Here is an 18,735-nt window from a genome sequence, read left to right on the forward strand (position 1 = left end):
TCAAGTATCTTTTCTGACCACAACGCTATGAGACTAGATATCAATTACAGGAACAAAATCTGTAAGAAATAGAAACACATGGAGGCTAAACAATACATTACTTAATAACGAAGTGATCACTGAAGAAATCAAAGGGGAAATCAAAAAATACCTAGAAACAAATGACAATGGAGACAGGAGGATCCAAAACCTATGGGATGCAGCAAAAGGAGTTCTAAGAGGGAAGTTTATAGCAATACAATCCTACATCAAGAAACAGGAAACATCTCAAATAAATAACCTAATGTTGCACCTAAAGCAATTAGAGAAAGAAGAACAAAAAAACCCCAAAGTTAGCAGAAGGAAAGAAATCATAAAGATCAGATCAGAAATAAATGAAAAAGAAATGAAGGAAATGATAGCAAAGATCAATAAAACTAAAAGCTGGTACTTTGAGAAGATAAACAAAATTGATAAACCATTAGCTAGACTTATGAAGAAAAAAAGGGAGAAGACTTAAATCAATAGAATTAGAAATGAAAGAGGAGAAGTAACAACTGACACTGCAGAAATACAAAGAATCATCAGAGATTACAACAAGTAATTGTATGCCAATAAAATGGACAACCTGGAAGAAATGGACAAATTCTTAGAAATGCACAACCTGCCAAGACTGAACCAGGCAGAAATAGAAAATATGAACAAACCAATCACAAGCACTGAAATAGAAACTGTGATTAAAAATCTTCCAACAGGGCTTCCCTGATGGCGCAGTGGTTGAGAATCTGCCTGCAAATGCAGGGGACACAAGTTAGAGCCCTGGTCTAGGAAGATCCCACATGCCACGGAGCCACTGGGCCCGTGAGCCACAACTACTGAGCCTGCACGTCAGGAGCCTGTGCTCTGGAACAAGAGAGGCTGCGACGGTGAGAGGCCCACGCACCGCGATGAAGAGTGCCCCATGCTCGCCGCAACTAGAGAAAGTCCTTGCACAGAAAGGAAGACCCAACACAGCCAAAAATAAATAAAATAAAAATCAAATAAAAATTAAAAAAAAAATCTTCCAACAAACAAAAGCCCAGGACTGCATGGCTTCACAGGCGAATTCTATCAAACATTTACAGAAGAGGTAACACCTATCCTTCTCCAACTCTTCCAAACTATAACAGATGGAGGAACATTCCGAGAGTCATTCTACAAGGCCACCATCACACTGATACCAAAACCAGACAAAGACGACACAAAGAAAGAAAACTACAGGTCAATATCACTGATGAACATAGATGCAGAAATCCTCAACAAAATACTAGCAAACAGAATCCAACAGCACCTTATAAGGATCATACACTACGACAAGTGGGGTGTATCCCAGGAATGCAAGGATTCTTCAATATAGGCAAATCAAGCAACATGATACACCATATTAACAAACTGAAGGAGAAAAACCATATGATCATCTCAATAGATGCAGAGAAAGCTTTTTGACAAAATTCAACACCCATTTATGATAAAAACCCAACAGAAAGTAGGCATAGAGGGAACTTTCCTCAACTTTCCTCCTTTCCTCAATAAAGGCCATATATGACAAACCCACAGCCAACATCATCTTCAATGGTGAAAAACTGAAACCATTTCCACTAAGATCAGGAACAAGACAAGGTTGCCCACTCTTATTCAACATAGTTTTGGAAGTTTTAGCCACAGCAATTAGAGAAGAAAAAGAAATAAAGGAATCTAAATTGGAAAAGAAGAAGTGAAGCTGTAACTGTTTGCAGATGACATGGTACTAAACATAGAGAATCCTAAAGATGTTACCAGAAAACTACTAGAGCTAATCAATGAATTTGGTAGAGTAGCAGGATACAAAATTAGTGCACAGAAATCTCTGTCATTCCTATACACTAATGATGAAAAATCTGAAAGTGAATTTAAGGAAACACTGCCATTTACCACTGTGACAAAAAGAATAAAATATCTAGGAATAAACCTACCTGAGGAGACAAATGACCTTATGCAGAAAATTATAAGACACTGATGAAAGAAATTAAAGATGATACAAATAGATGGAGAGATATGCCATGTTCTTGGATTGGAAGCATCAACATTGTGAAAACTCTACTACCCAAAGCAATCTACAGATTCAATGCAATCCCTATCAAACTACCACTGGCATTTTTCACAGAACTAGAACAAAAAAATTCACAATTTGTATGGAAACACAAAAGACCCTGAATAGCCAAAGCAATCTTGAGAACGAAAAATGGAGCTGGAGGAATCAGGCTCCCTGACTTCAGACTATACTACAAAGCTACAGTAATCCAGACAGTATGGGACTGGCACAGAAACAGAAACATAGATCAATGGAACAGGATAGAAAGCCCAGAGATAAACCCACACACATATGGTCACCTTATCTTTGATAAAGGAGGCAAGCATATAAAGTGGAGAAAAGACAACCTCTCCAATAAGTGGTGCTGGGAAAACTGGACAGGTACATGTAAAAGAATGAAATTAGAACACTCCCTAACACCATACACAAAAATAAACTCAAAATGAATTAAAGACCTAAATGTAAGGCCAGATACCATCCAACTCTTAGAGGAAAACATAGGCAGAACACTCTATGACATAAATCACAGCAAGCTCCTTTTTGACCCACCTCCTAGAGAAATGGGAAGAAAAACAAAAATAAACATTTGGGACCTAATGAAACTTAAAAGCTTTTGCACAGCAAAGGAAACCATAAACAAGACCAAAAGATAACCATGAGAATGGGAGAAAATATTTGCAAATGAAGCAACTGACAAAGGATTAATGTCCAAAATTTACAAGCAGCTCATGCAGCTCAATAACAAAAAAACAAACAACCCAATCCCAAAATGGGCAGAAGACCTAAATAGACATTTCTCCAAAGAAGATATACAGATTGCCAACAAACACATGAAAGAATGCTCAACATCATTAATCATTAGAGAAATGCAAATCAAGACTATAATGAGGGCTTCCCTGGTGGCGCAGTGGTTGAGAGTCCGCCTGCCAATGCAGGGGACACGGGTTCGAGCCCTGGTCTGGGAGGATCCCACATGCCGCGGAGCGGCTGGGCCCATGAGCCACAATTGCTGAGCCTGCGCGTCTGGAGCCTGTGCTCCGCAACAAGAGAGGCCGTGATAGCGAGAGGCCCGCACACCGCGATGAAGAGTGGCCCCTGCTTGCCACAACTGGAGAAAGCCCTCGCTCAGAAACGAAGACCCAACACAGCCATAAATAAAATAAATTAAAAAAAAAAAAAAAAAAGATGGCTAGCAGGACATCAGAGCCATTTAAAAAAAAAAAAAAAAAAGACTATAATGAGATATCCTCTCACACCGGTCAGAATGGCCATCATCAAAAAATCTACAAACAATAAATGCTGGAGAGGGTGTGGAGAAAAGGGAACACTCTTGCACTGTTGGTGAGAATGTAAATTGATACAGCCACTATGGAGAACAGTATGGAGGTTCCTTAAAAATCTAAAATTAGAACTACCATACGACCCAGCAATCCCACTACTGGGCATATACCCTGAGAAAACCATAATTCAAAAAGAGTCATGTACCAAAATGTTCATTGCAGTTCTATTTACAATAGCCAGGACATGGAAGCAACCTAAGTGTCCATCATCGGATGAATGGATAGAGAATATGTGGCACATATATACAATGGAATATTACTCAGCCATAAAAAGAAACGAAACTGTGTTATTTGTAGTGAGGTGGATAGAGTTAGAGTCTGTCATACAGAGTGAAGTAAGTCAGAAAGAGAAAAACAAATACAGTGTGCTAACATATATATATATGGAATCTAAGGGGAAAAAAAAAAAGGTCATGAAGAACCTAGTGGCAAGATGGGAATAAAGACACAGACCTACTAGAGAATGGATTTGAGGATATGGGGAGGGGGAAGGGCAAGATGTGACAAAGTGAGAGAGTGGTATGGACATATATACACTACCAAACGTAAAACAGGTAGCTAGTGGGAAGCAACCGCATAGCACAGGGAGATCAGCTCTGTGCTTTGTGACAACCTAGAGAGGTGGGATAGGAAAGGTGAGAGGGAGGGAGATGCAAGAGGGAAGAGATATGGGAACATATGTATATGTATAACTGATTCACTTTGTTATAAAGCAGAAACTAACACACCATTGTAAAGCAAATATACTCCAATAAAGATGTTAAAAAAAAAAAAACTCAAAATGTATTAAAAACCTAAATGAAAGATCAGAAACCATAAAAATCCTAGAAGAGAACATAGGCAGAGCACTCTTTGACATAAATAGTAGCAATATTTTTTTGATCTGTCTCCTAAGGCAAAAGAAATAAGAGCAAAAATAAACAAATGGGACCTAATTAAACTTAAAAGTTTTTGCACAGGAAAGGAAACCATTAACAAAACAAAAAGACAACTTACTGAATGGAAGAAAATGTTTGCAAATGATATGACTGACAAGGGTTTAATATCCAAAATACATAATCAGCTCATACAACTCAATATAAAAAAAAGGCAATCCAATAAAAAACTAGAAAGAATCTTCTGACACACATTTCTCCAAAAAGACATACAGATGGCCAACAGGCACATGAAGAGATGCTCAATATGGCTAATTATTAGAGAAATGCAAATCAAAACCACAAGGGGATATCACCTCACACCTGTCAGAATGGCTATAATCAAAAATTCTACAAATAGCAAATGTTGGAGAGGATGTGGAGAAAAGAGAACCCTCCTACACTATTGGTGGGAAAGTAAATTGATGCAGCCACTCTAGAAAACAGTATGGAGGTTCCTCAAAAAACTAAAAATTGAACTATCATATGACCCAGCAATTTGATCCCTGGGTATATATCTGGAAAAAATGACAACACTAATTCAAAAGGATACATGCACCCCAACGTTCACAGCAGCTCTATTTACAATAGCCAAGATATGGAAGCACCCAAGTGTCAATCTACAGATGAATGGATATAGAAGATATGCCATATATATATATATATATATATATATATATGTATATATATATACACATTCCTTTGTATATAGCAATATTAGCCATAAAAAGAATGAAATCCTGCCATTTGCAGCAACATGGATGGATCCAGAGAATATTATGCTTAGGGAAACAAAGTCAGATGGAGAAAGACAGATACTGTATGAAATCACTTATATGTGGATTCTAAAATATAATACAAATGAATGTATATACAAAACAGAAACAGACTCACAGATATAGAAAACAAACTTGTAGTTACCAGAAGGGAGAGGTAGAGGAGGAGGGACAAATCAGGTGCATGGGAATAAAAGATAAAAACTACTATGTATAAAATAAGTAAGCAAAAAGGATATATTGTACAGCACAGATAACTATAGCCATTATCTTGTAATAATTTTAATGGAGTATAATCTGTAAAAATACTGAATCACTATGCTGTACACCTGAAACTAATATAAAACTGTAAATCAACAATACATCAATAAAAAATAAAAGAAGAGCAGAATGAACTTAAATATTGAAAGAAAATAATAAAAATATAAGAATAAAAAAATGAGTTAATATTGTTCATGGCCACTTATAACAATAAATTTATTTGCTCATAATTGTACACAATATTAAAAAAATAGGAGAAAAAATGATAGATTTGTTTATTTTTTCCTATTTGCAACATTTTGGAAAATACCATTTTATTAGTAATCCTAGATACAAGAAAACTGAATAAACTTTGAATGCTGATGGTATGGGTACTGCAGTTAGATAGGAGAAACTTTTTTTCCAGGTATTATTTTGCTCTTACAAACTGATTTAATTTGATTAATCTTGTGCCAAAACTTTCCATATTCTACAATGCTTTACTTTAAAAACTCATGTATATTGCAGCAACATGGATGGATCTAGAGATTGTCATATTGAGTGAAATAAGTCAGACAGAGAAAGACAAATGTCATATGATATAACTTATATGTAGAATCTTAAAAAATAGTACAAATGAACATCTACAAAACATAAATAGAGTTACAGATGTAGAAAACAAACTTATGGTTACCAGGGGGTAAGGGGGGGGGGTGGAAGGGATAAAGTGGGAGATTGGGATTGACATACACACATTCCTATATATAAAATAGATAACTAAAAAGGGCCTACTCTATAGCACAGGGAACTCTACTCAATACTCTGTAATGGCCTATATGCGAACAGAATCTAAAAAAGAATGGACATATGTATATGTAAAACTGATTCACTTTGCTATACACTTGAAACTAACACAACATTGTAAATCAACTAGACTCCAATAAAAATGTTTTTAAACAACTAAGAAAAACTGAAAAAAAAATATCATGTACAATTTTAAACTTTCTCTGAAGCTTTATCATCTTTTATATCTTGCTCTTCAGTACATCTTTAATGATTTTCATAATATGTTTTCAGGGACTTATTCAAAGGATCTAAACAGAAATTGATCAACACCTATAACTATATTACAACATGGACTCATAATGCTTAAAAATAACTCTATAAAGAATTATGTATGTGTTCATGTATTACAAGTCAGTTGTAACTTTTTATGTATAAAATCTGTTTATGCTACGCAAGAGTTTCATTTAGTTTTCATTGTGAGTATTGCAACATCCTGGACAACTCCATACCCATGATACTCGTAACAACACTCAATTTTCAGGGAGTTGAAACTTTCTTAACTACATTTGCTTTTCCACCAAAACTCAAAGTGTATATGAGTCATTCCAGATGAATTAGTCAAAGGCGAAGGACAAAAATCATTTAATAACTAGTAAAAAACAAAAATTGATATCATTACAATCTTGGTCTGGGAAGACTTTTAAGGTTAACATTCCAGACAGAATCCAGAAATTAATAGATTTATTCATTTCACTTCTTAATAATTTTAAATTCTATAACCAAACAAACAATATGATAAAAGGAATTTTATGTCTTCCTTTTTAATTCTTACATGTGTAATTTCGTTTTCTTGCCTTAACATGCTACTATTTCCACCAAAATGTTAAAAAAAGAAGAGGACTGGTGGACATACTTGGTTTTTTACCTATCTCAAAGGAAATACTTTCAGAATTACCCTAATGATAATGGTATTTGCACTAATTTTTGTTGCTTCTCTTTATAAGATTAATACTCTTCTATTCCTAGTTTGCTCAGGCTTTGTTGTTGTTGTTAAATCATTAATAGATTATTTTTCTTGATTTAATTGAGATACTCATCTAATGGTGCTTGTATATATTTACATATACATATACACACAAACATATATACATAATATATCATACATATATACATATATCCATGCATATATCTGCCCTTGAAATATATATATATATTATATATTATTTATATATTTACAGATTGATAGATAGATACATACATACATACACAGGCATATATATTTGCATTTGGTTTGCTAATGTGGGGAGGATTTTACATACATATTCAAGTGTGAGTCTGGGTTAAAATTTTCCTTTCTTACACTGTTCTTGTCATCAGGATGGCTATCAAGGTTTTGCTAGCCATATAAATAGGAGAGGGTATCTTTTATTTTATTCCCTGGAAGACTTTATATAAGATTATACTTAATTCTTATTTGGTTGTTGTGTAGAACTCACTGATGAAGCCATCTGAGCCTGGATTTCATTGTTGAAAAAATTTTGACTAATAATTCAATAAAATAGTAATTTGATTCCTTTAGTGGTTATAGGAGCATTCAAGCTTTTTATTTCTTCTCAAATAAGAACTTAGTAAGTAATATTTTGTAGTAATTTGCCGATTTCATTTACAAATTTATAGTTATTGGCATAATGTTCAAAATGTTCTTTTGGTGCCTAAAGTATCTATGGTTATAATAATCTTTTTATTCTAAATATTAGCTAATTGTGCTTTCTCTGTTATTCTTTTTTTTTCTTGATCTCTTTTCACCCATTTCTCTATTTTTCTAAATTGTTTCAAGTACCAACTTTGTCCACACTTTGTACAATACCATGATATTTTCAACTTTATCTTTTATTTATTACTTCCTCCTTTATGTACTTTGTCATTTATTTTATTGCTCTTTTTCTAGTCTCTTTATGTGAATGTCAATCTCATTAGTTTTGGGTATTTCTTATTTCCTAATATGAGCATTTAGGTCTGTGAATTTCCTTCTAAGTACTGCTTTAGGTGCATGTTACAGGTTTGGTATTCTCAGTATTTTTGTTATAATTGAAAATAATTTCTAATTTTATCACAGTATCTTCTTGAATGAATTGAATATTTAATGTGTATTTCTCAATTTTAAAATGTGTGGGATTTTTCTAGTTATCCATCTGATACTGACTTTTAATTTCAGTGTGTCTGAGTACATAATTTGTATTATGTCAACCCTTTTAGACCATTTACCATTTCTTTTAAAATTACATCTTTCAAAAAATTCCTGGAGTTTGAGTAATTTCCGTTATAAAATTTCTGAGCTATTTTACTAATCAAACAAGAATACAAAACAAAGTAAATTATATTTGAAAGAAAATGAACCTTTGCATCTGAGATTAAAGGAGAACTCTTGATGGGATAAACTACCTTCTCTCCTGGGGTCACAGAAACTCTCCAGATGCAGTGTGTATAAGATGGGTAGCCATTTGGAAATCCTGGGGAGGAAAGGTTGCCATTGGATTCTTGTAGGGTTTCTCCACATGCTGAAAGAAAAAAAAAAAAGTTTGATTTTCTTAAAAGATGAAAAAGATAAGATTATTCTCTAATTTTTATGAAAGACATTGGCCTCATAAATAAAATCTCCAGTCTTTTGGTGTTAGACAAGAATATATATTTGTATTTTATAAAACATTTTTCCTTTCTAAGTAATTTCTCTTTACGTCTTTCTTACTAGAATTTCAGTATACTTAATCGGATTACTATAGCTAAACATATAACAAGATTATGAGATAAATAACCTGAAGAACCACGAAGTTCTTCCTCATGGAAACCTTTCTCATTCATTCTCAAGGAGCCAGTAGCCAACTTATACGTCACCCATATTCAGCTTCAGGCCAGTGGATACCTAGTTGATGTGGCTCTGGGACCACACGAAACATTCCATTCGTATATTTGGTGTAGAGTGAGGTTAATTTTAATAATGAATACCATATCAAAGTAGAAAAAAGAAATCTTAAATAATAATGAATAAATAATCAATAAGAGGTGCCAAAATGTCACACACAACGAAAATATTTTTCAAAATAAACTGGAAAAAAATTGAAAGATAAAAACATCATGGAAGGGCTTCTCTGGTGGTGCACTGGTTAAGAATCTGCCTGCCAATGCAGAGGGCACAGGTTCGATCCCTGGTCCGGGAAGATCCCACATGCCACAGAGCAACTAAGCCCGTGTGCCACAACTACGGAAGCCTGCGCACCTAGAGCCCGTGCTCTGCAACAAGAGAAGCCAACGCAATGAGAAGTCCGCACACTGCACTGAAGAGTAGCCCCCGCTGGCCACAGCTAGAGAAAGCCCACGTGCAGCAACAAAGACACGATGCGGCCAAAAATAAATAAATAAAATATAAAAAAAGTGGAAACAAACTTAAAAAAAAAAATCACCGAAGATTCAAATTTTCAAATAAGATGTAGACATTTATATATTCTCTGTTTTCTGTCAATCATAAGTAGAAATTACTGGAAAAGCAATTATATTTTCCTCTTACTAAGCCTTTCTAATTTCTTGGAAGTGATTACCAGTCATCTGAAATAGCAAATAATAATCAGTTACACAGCTTCAAGATCTGTGTGATTGATATCTATAGGCCATTTCAACAAAGGCAAGAACAGAGCATAATTAACTCTGTTTCAGCCAAGGTTTGTAGTTAGAAGCATTCTATAATGGATTTTCTTGTTGTTTTTGCAAGACATAGTATGAGCCACATGAACCTAGGCTGCTTTAAGTATCCTTAATTCAAGAATAATTCCTATACTGCAGCCAGTTTATATAAAGATTTATATAAACATGTTTATAACCTTCACTCAACAATTTGAAAGAACAGCTCCTTCCCTCTGAAGGGACTGAAATAAAAACTGATATACTACCATATTATAGAACCATAGCTCCCAGCAAGTGAACTCTTGTCTCATCAAATCAATAAATTATAAATGGTCTGCATATCTTGATTTAAATGAAGAAACAAAGATGATGGCTTTGAAAACATAAAATAGAGCTGTAAAAACAGTCTGATAAGATATAAATATTTATTTAGAAACACAGATATTATGTTTGCACAACAAAATAAATTTAAAGTAAGAGCAAGCCGTGTTTATTCTGATGAATAGGCAGATAAAAGCAATTTCAGAATGAAACAAAAATGCTCAAGGTAAAAAATATATAATCAGCACTTTCCAAGAATCATCTAAGGATACTGGTAAATGTGACATTACAAGAACCCTTAGAAAAAGGAAAATTTGTTAAGATTTATTAATGCAGACAATGTGCTTCTAACTAGGATCAGTTTAGATGCTGAATAGTCATTTGGGAATTGAGTGGGTTTCAATGAAAAAAGGCTGCAATTTACAGTAGTTTAGAAATAAATTCTGAAATAATTGAAAACTCCACTAAGCCACATAGAATGCTGGTACTGGATTTCCTAAAGTGGAATTTAAAAAATTAAATATATTTGACTCACAAATGTAAACAAACACTACGGTTCTGATAAAAAAGATAAAAACTCTCTAAAATGTAAAAAAAACAGAATATAATTCAAAAATTAAATAAATCTATTATATAGCACCTGCTTATAATTCAAGAAGTACAAACACATATTGTCAAGTTGTGGTAATAATTTGTGCATTTTCCTCAATAAGTGTGGCTGTCCCAGGCTACATGATCACTATTTCAGAAAATTTCATCAACTTTCCTGGCCATTTGTTGATTCATGTGAAGATATATAAAAAAACTTTAATATTAAAAGAACTAAAGGAAAATTAACAAGGAAAAGATGGTACTACTAAGTTAAATACATAGTCTGTCCATTTACTCAGAAAGCTATGTGGATGAGAAAAGAGAAGTTGAGTCATGGCATTACCCCTTGTTAATTATGTCATACAAGCAAGTTTCAAAAGCTTTAACTTCAGTTTTCTCTTCTGTAAAGTGGCTATCTTATTAATATGTACTTCATAAAGTTGTGTTGTAGGAGTCAAGTATTGTGATGCCCAAAGATCTCTTTTTAACCCTTAGATACCTCTGACACAGGTAGGAAGACTGTGCGCTTAATTGTTAGAATGTATCTTTGAGCTCGAAAATGCAGTCTTATTTAAGAGCAAAAAGGCATAAAGAAATATACAAAGGCAAATTATTATCACTCTCCTAATCAAAATTACTCTAAAATGAAACATAATTCAGAAGTTAAACTTCTATCTCTCTAGGCAGATGACATGATCTTATATGTACAAAATTATAAAGATTCCACAAAACAAATACTGTTAGAAGTAATAAAAAATACTCAACAAAATTGCAGAATACAAAATCAACACACAAAATCAGTTGCATAAACTAACAACAAACAATATGAAAAGGAAATTAAGAAAACAACTCCATTTATAAGAACACCAAAAAGAATAAAATATTTAGGAATAAACTTAACCAATAAGGCAAAAGACATGTAAGGTGAAAACTACAAAACATTGCTGAAAGAAGTTTAGGGAGACAAAAAAATGTGTTCATGGATTGGAAGACTTAATATTGTTAAAATGATATCCTTACTACCCAAAGCAATCTACAGATTCAGTGCAATCCCTATCAAATTCCCAGTGGTGTTTTTTGTAGAAATGGGGAAAAGTGCTTAAAATTCATATAGAACCACAAACCCTAAATAGCCAAAACAACCTTGGGAAAAAAGAACAAAGCTGGAAGCCTCACACTTCTTGACTTCAAAACATATTACAAATCTACAGTAATTAAGAGTATGGTACTGGCATAAGAGAGACTTATAGACCAATGGGACAGAATAAAGAGCCAAAAATAAACCCACACCTAAACAGTAAACTGGGATCTTCAACAAGGGTGCCAAGACTGTACAACATGGAAAGGATAGTCTCTTCCATAAATGGTGTTGGGGAAATTAGATATACACATACAAAAGAATAAAATTGGACCCTTTTCTTTCATTATACACAAAAATCAACTCAAAGTGGATTAAAGAGTTAAAAGGAAGACCCAAAATTGTAAAATTCCTAGAAGAAAAAACATATGTGAAAAGTTCCATAACTGTGATCTTGGCAATGATTGCTCAGATATTGACACTAAAAGTACAGGCTTTAAAAGCTAAAATAGACAATGGGGACTACATCAATCTAAAAAGCTTCTGTGCAGTGAAGGAAACAATCAATAGAGTGAAAAGCAATCTTTGGAATGGAAGAAAACATATGCAAATCATGCATCTCATAAGGGGTTACTATCCAAAATATATAAGGAACTCTTACAACTCAATAGCAAAAAAGCAAACAAAGAACAACAAACCCCAAATAACCAAATTTTAAAATGGGCAAAGGACTTGAATAGACAGTTCAAAGAAGACATACAAACGGCCAATAGATACATGAAAAAAATGCTCAACATCACTAATCATCAGGGGAATGCAAATCAAAACCACAATGAGATATCACCTCACACCTGTTAAGATGGCCATTATCAAAAAACAGGAAGTAACAAGTGTTGGTGAGGATGTGGAGAAATTGGAACCACTTTAACTGTTGGTAGGAAAGTAAAATGGTGCAGTCACTGTGGAAAACAGTATGAGTTTCCTCAGAAATTATAAATAGAACTACCAAATTATCCAGCAACTCTACTTCTGGATATTGATGCAAAAGAACTGAAAACAGAATCTTGAAGAAATACATACACTCACATATTCATTGAAGCATTATTCAGAGTAGCCAAGAGATAGAAACAAACTAAATGTCCATCACTGGATGAATGAATAAAGAAAATGTGGTATATACATACAATGGAATATTATTCAGCCTTAAAACAGAAAGAAATCTGTCATGTGCTAACAACATGGATGAACCCTGAGGACACTATTCTAAGTGCAATAAGCCAGTCACACACAGAAGGACAAATACTGCAGGAGGTTTCTAAAGTAGTCAGACTCAAAGAGGTGGAAAGTAAAATGGTGGTTGCCAGAGTTTGGGAGGACAGGAACAGGGAGCTGCGGTTCAATAGGTATAGAGTTTCAGTTTCAGTCATGCGAGTTGGAAAAGTTCTAGAGATCTGCTGTAAAGCAATGTGTATATAGTTAACAGTACTGTATTGTGCAATTAGAAGTTTGTTAATAGGACAGGTCTAATGTTATGTGTTTTGCCAAAGTTAAAAAATAGTTAATAATAAAAAGTTCTTTATTCTATGATCCATCTCACTTTTGCATCACATGATTCTAGTGTAACTTACCTCTTCCAAGATAGAAAATTGTGTTTGAATTGTATAAATGCTACTTGGATTGTGTGTGGCTGAGAAATTATTACAAATTATTGTGTTATTAACAATATGGTTAAATTTACTGCTGATTGTATTTACATCTACAGATATTTTCCCAAGCAAATGTCTACAACATCCAACAAATATCAAAGATTGAGAATCCTTTTTCCATTTTTTTATAAGAACACTTTACAATTTTACTAACTCTAAATAAAACAGACAATAATGTATTATATAAATCTCTTCCCCCAAAATCTTGATAAACTCTAGAGTAGGGGAAGAAATAAAACTATATCTAATCAACTTAGCACTACCTAATTAACTTTTTCATACATCCATGGCTCCCTTAAACTTTTATATGTAATAAATAAAATTTAGATTTAAAATTATTTTAAGATAAGGAATGTTAAAAGAAATCCCAAGTCATCTGAGCCATAATGGTGAGATTAATTACTGAAATATTTTAAAATCTATTTCAATAGTAACTCCCTAGCCAAGTTTGAATCATCTTTGAAGATGAAGCACAAACCACTCCAAGAAGTCTTCCTCATTCCAGGGTGCAGCTCAGTTTAGGCACCCCTCTCAGAACTGCTTTAGCATCCTTTACTGATGAGATTTACTTCCTCAACAAGTAATATTGTCTGTATAATCCCACAGATGATTGGCTATTTGTGTGTATAATCTGTGCTTCCTTCTCTGTGGCCATAATATCTGGTGCAGTACTTTTCCCATATTAAAGCAACTATTTCATTCATACAACAACTTATTGAGCATCTAACTTATATCTGATTCAGAATACCCTGAGGAAAAAGCCTAACTCCAATTCTAAAGATTATACTCTAATTATACTCTAATGTGGGAAATGACAAGTGAATTGATGATTATAGGAGTAAGACATAAGGCCAGAACCAAATAAAGCATTTATCAACATGGGAATCCTGGGAGACCAGCGAGTTTTTAAGTAGGAGGTTACATAGGAGTCAAATTCTGAATATGAGTTAGGATTTAGCCAGGAGGCAGTTAAGAGTTTTCTGGCTGGAGGAGGAAGCAAGAGGCAAGCATACTGTAGTGTCAGGGGCTGAATGAGGTAGAGGTGAGAAACTAGGCTGTAAGGGAAATACCTAGAGAAGAGGCTGGGGGAAGAGACAGGGGAAAATCTTGAAAGAGACATTGAGAAGGAAATCAGCCTTTATCCTAGAATAAGCAGAGTAAGATTTGCATATTGAAAAGTCACTTGAACAGCAGTGTGGCCAGAGAACTAAAGAAATGTAAGGATGGAGGGAAGAGCTTACTTAGGAAACATTGTAGCAATCCAGACAAAAGAAGAGGATCCCTAGAATAGGGGATTCACTTCAAGAACATGAGATAAATACCAAGAAGGCAGCAGGACTGACTAGTTGTGGGAAGTGAGGCGAAAGGAGGAAGGAAGTAAGAATGCCCTCCAGGTTCTGGCTTGGGAAGATCTATGTGTGGTACCATCAACTGAACTAAGGAATGTTTTATGGGAGAAGAATAAATGGGTCCATGAATAAGTGGGAAAATGGCTAAATTCTTTTTGCATGTTGGCAATATATTTTAGTCAAGAATTGTACATAAGCACATATATCAAGGGTATTCTGGCTGGAATCTCAGAGCATTATATAAGGAATTAAAGAGATTAATATTTTAGGTAACTAAAAAGAACCTCATATTAATTAAAAAGTAAATATAATATATGAGTGTTTAAAAAGTTTCTGGTATTCGAATTCCATGAACACTGAAACTGGTCTTCCATCCCTACAACCACACAGATGTGCATCCATAGACGTGGATATCCTGTACATATACTGTATGTGTAACAACACTTTTAAATTTGTAAACATAGATTGTATGTGGGTTCATGTGTGAATACACATACACTTTTATATAATTATGAACACTCTAATCCTCAGAAGCTCCTTTATTTTTAGATATTAATTTACTTTATTTTTTCCTAGTTTTATTATGTTACTTGACATTTAATTAAAGAAGATTTACTGAGAGAATATTACGTTTGACAGTTGGCATAAGTATGAGGTAGTTATAAGCCAAAAGTTCATGGGACTACAGAAAAACTATATTAAGAGAAAATGCAAATAAAGACCAGAGACTGTATTAGAAGAAGAGTTCAGCTTCAGGAGTTTAGAAATTAAAAAGGAAAGTAATCCTAAAATTAGATCCAAGTAGAGAAGAATACATTTAGAAAATGAGAGTCACAAGAAAGAGAAGGCCCCCAAAAAGAGAGAGAACAAGACAACAAATGAATCATTTATGAAGAGAAGAAGATGCGCCACCACTCACACACCTCAGAGAGGATCTCTTTCACAAGCAGACTGCTGATTACCGGGATAAAGGGAAGATGAAGACCATTCTCTGCCCCATGTAGATGTTTCTATATGTTAATGAGCAAATATTACATTTGTGAATGAATCAGCTAGCCCTCTCTTGTACCCTACAAAGAAAGTTTCCTGGACTGGTACCGATAATCACAGTAAACTTAGTTAATATAACTTCCCAATAGTTAAATATATATATAAATAAAATTTAAATAAAACCTATGTAAAACTTCAATGATTAATATACCCATCTTATCTCTGAATGTCTGCACAAATTATTAGAATAGCAGCAAGTTAAAACTTTTATAGTTATTTTACCACTTGTGATCTTAGTATCTGGAACAAAAAGTGAATTCCATAGGTATTAGTTTCCATAAACAAAAAAATTTGGGAAAAGCTGTGTTAAGCAAAGTTAAGCATGTATCTTTGATATAAGCTATTTCAAGCATTTTGAGTATATAGGAGGTGCATAGAGTAATAAGTATTTCCAGTTTGGAAGCAGAATCTTTTCTTTCTTGGACCAGTAAGGCATTAGTGTTCCCTTGGAACATTGTTATTAAGACCTTCCTTTAATCTTTTTTCAAAACTTTAATAGCAAACATTTAGTAGTTCACTAGAAACATGGTTAGAACTTATTTTTTGCAACAAAGTTATAAATTCCACTTAATTAAATTTAAATTTATATACTGTTAATGATGGTATTTGGAAGAAAAGATCATTCAGGACTCAATTCTGAAGTTAAAATAAAGGATATTCTTTTTATGTTGACAAGGAAGCTCTTAATTTGACTATGAAATCATGCAACCATTTAATAACAACTATAAAACAACGTTTTTTTCTCTTTTACTCATTAAATTAAAAGAAATAAAGCTTACTATCCCTGTTCTTGAAATATGATCTCTAGCAATTTGTTTTTAATTATACCAATGGGTGTTTCAGAGTTCTCTCCTATTTCATTTTATGATTAGCAACTTTGAACTGAATATGTCAGTCACATGCCAGCATGAAAAGAGACAAGTAAACAGTTGAGTAAATTGTGGCTTATTTATCTGTAAGAGCACTATCAGGCACAACTATGCTTCTGAGTTTGGGTGGTGCAATACCTGGACATCTGTACAGCTTTCTTGCCTGTGCAATATCTCCTTTGCTTAAACGGGTTCGCTGACCAATTGCTGGACGTATGCCATTATCATCACGTGAGGGGAGAATGGTATCCAGAAACATCCCCCTGAAAAAAATCAGAAGCAAGTCACACAGAAGTCACCAAATTAAGACACATATATTCCTTACAAATATGTTTTTTTTTTCCAAACTCAAACCAATCAAAGGAGAAATATATCAGTGTTAAGATTTAAAGAGTGTGTCAGACTTTCAAAACACCTTCATCAAAGTAGAAGAAAATTGTGTGCTAAATGTGTATGGCTAATATAAAGTCAGTGATGGCATTCACTTTTTCCTTAAAAATGTATATTATTTGCTTTTTAAAATCTAAAATTCTATATAGTCCCTATCAAGTACACTATGGTTCTTGTTTTGGTAGCTCAAGATCTAAAAACAATTAAATTACCAAGTTGTCAAACAATTCTTCCTCATAGCGATCTATTTTCTTAAGAACAGCTTATAATAAATATTTTTTAGATTACTAAACGTGCAAAAGTCAAACAAAACAAGTATGTTAATATTTTTAAATTAAACTACTAATTTAACCTAAGTATTTTTTGAAGTCAAATTATTACAGTATATGTTACAAGAACGAGGAAAAACAAAGAGTGTCAAATTTTAGGAAGTTTAAAGCAAAATAATTTTGTCACACACACATAAATACAAACACACATATACATATAGTGTAAAATTTATAAGTAAAAAAAAAAAACAACTAAGCAATGCACTAATAATGCTAAGCTACAGATACTGAGCTTTTTCACACCCAAGGTTGTGATACAAACTTGCTATGCATGACTAAAACTTCTGAATACAGTAAACTAAAGATACAGTCTAATTTTGCAATGAATATTAACATTTGTAGCTCTAAAGAAAGTAACTGAGCTTAAAAGTTAAATGGATTGGGAGACTATTCCAAATGGTGAGGATGGATTGTATAAAAAGAGACACTTTTTATAAAAGTATTTTAAATTAAGAAATACAATTATTTAAAAAAAAAAAACAACTTTGAAACTGGGATGAATGATGGAACAGCTTCTTTCCAAAATTTTTAAATGAAAAATTGTATTTAAACTGCAGGTTAAAAGAACAACATTTTAGCTCTACTTTTTCTTCCTTTAAGAAATATTTACTGGGAATTCCCTGGTGGTCCAGTGGTTAGGACTCCACACTTCCACTGCAGGGGGCATAGGTTTGATCCCTGGTCAGGGAACTAAGATGCTGCATGCCACGCGGCATGGCCAAAAAAAAAAAAAAAAAAAAAAAATTTTACTGAGCATTGTTATAGACCTACAGACCTGGATTTATAGCAGTAAATAAAACAAACAAAAATTCCTTCCCTTAAGATTCTCACATTCTAATGGAGGGAGAAAGTCTTTAACAAAGATTGATAACTGAGATAATGACAGATACTTTGGAGAAAAATAAGGAAGAGAAGATGGATATTGATTATCCACTGATGGGATAGCTTTTAAATAGAGTGATCCAAGTAAAGCTCACTTGGAAGTTGACATTTTAGCCAAACATCAAGGAAGTGAAGGCGAGGTAAATGTGGGTAACTGGGAGTAGAGAGTCGCAGAGAGAAAGAACTTTAAGAAATACAGCAACCCTGAGATGGGAGGATGCTTTGTTTGAGTGTCAAAGTTTAACTTTTAACCTGAGGAAAACTCTTAATATGTGGATGATGGTAAACAGAGGTATGACATGATCTATAAGTAATTTATGACTAACCTCCCTAGCTTCTAGGTAGGAGTG

The 18,735-nt window shown here is 33.6% G+C and overlaps 1 protein-coding gene across 3 annotated transcripts in view; it reads right to left on the reverse strand.

Annotated features, from left to right (window-relative positions):
* Positions 1-18,735, reverse strand: part of TLL1 (tolloid like 1) — a 236,128-nt gene that overhangs the window by 85,666 nt on the left and 131,727 nt on the right. For all 3 annotated transcript variants that reach the window (XM_007176711.2, XM_057546214.1, XM_057546215.1), the window contains exons 8-9: positions 16,923-17,047; positions 8,588-8,703 (exon numbers count right to left, since the gene is read on the reverse strand). In XM_007176711.2, the coding sequence (XP_007176773.1) occupies positions 8,588-8,703; positions 16,923-17,047 (241 nt within the window). The remainder of the gene's footprint in view (positions 1-8,587; positions 8,704-16,922; positions 17,048-18,735) is intronic.

This window comes from Balaenoptera acutorostrata, chromosome 5 (genome assembly GCF_949987535.1).
Source record: "Balaenoptera acutorostrata chromosome 5, mBalAcu1.1, whole genome shotgun sequence".
Lineage (NCBI taxonomy): Eukaryota > Metazoa > Chordata > Mammalia > Artiodactyla > Balaenopteridae > Balaenoptera > Balaenoptera acutorostrata.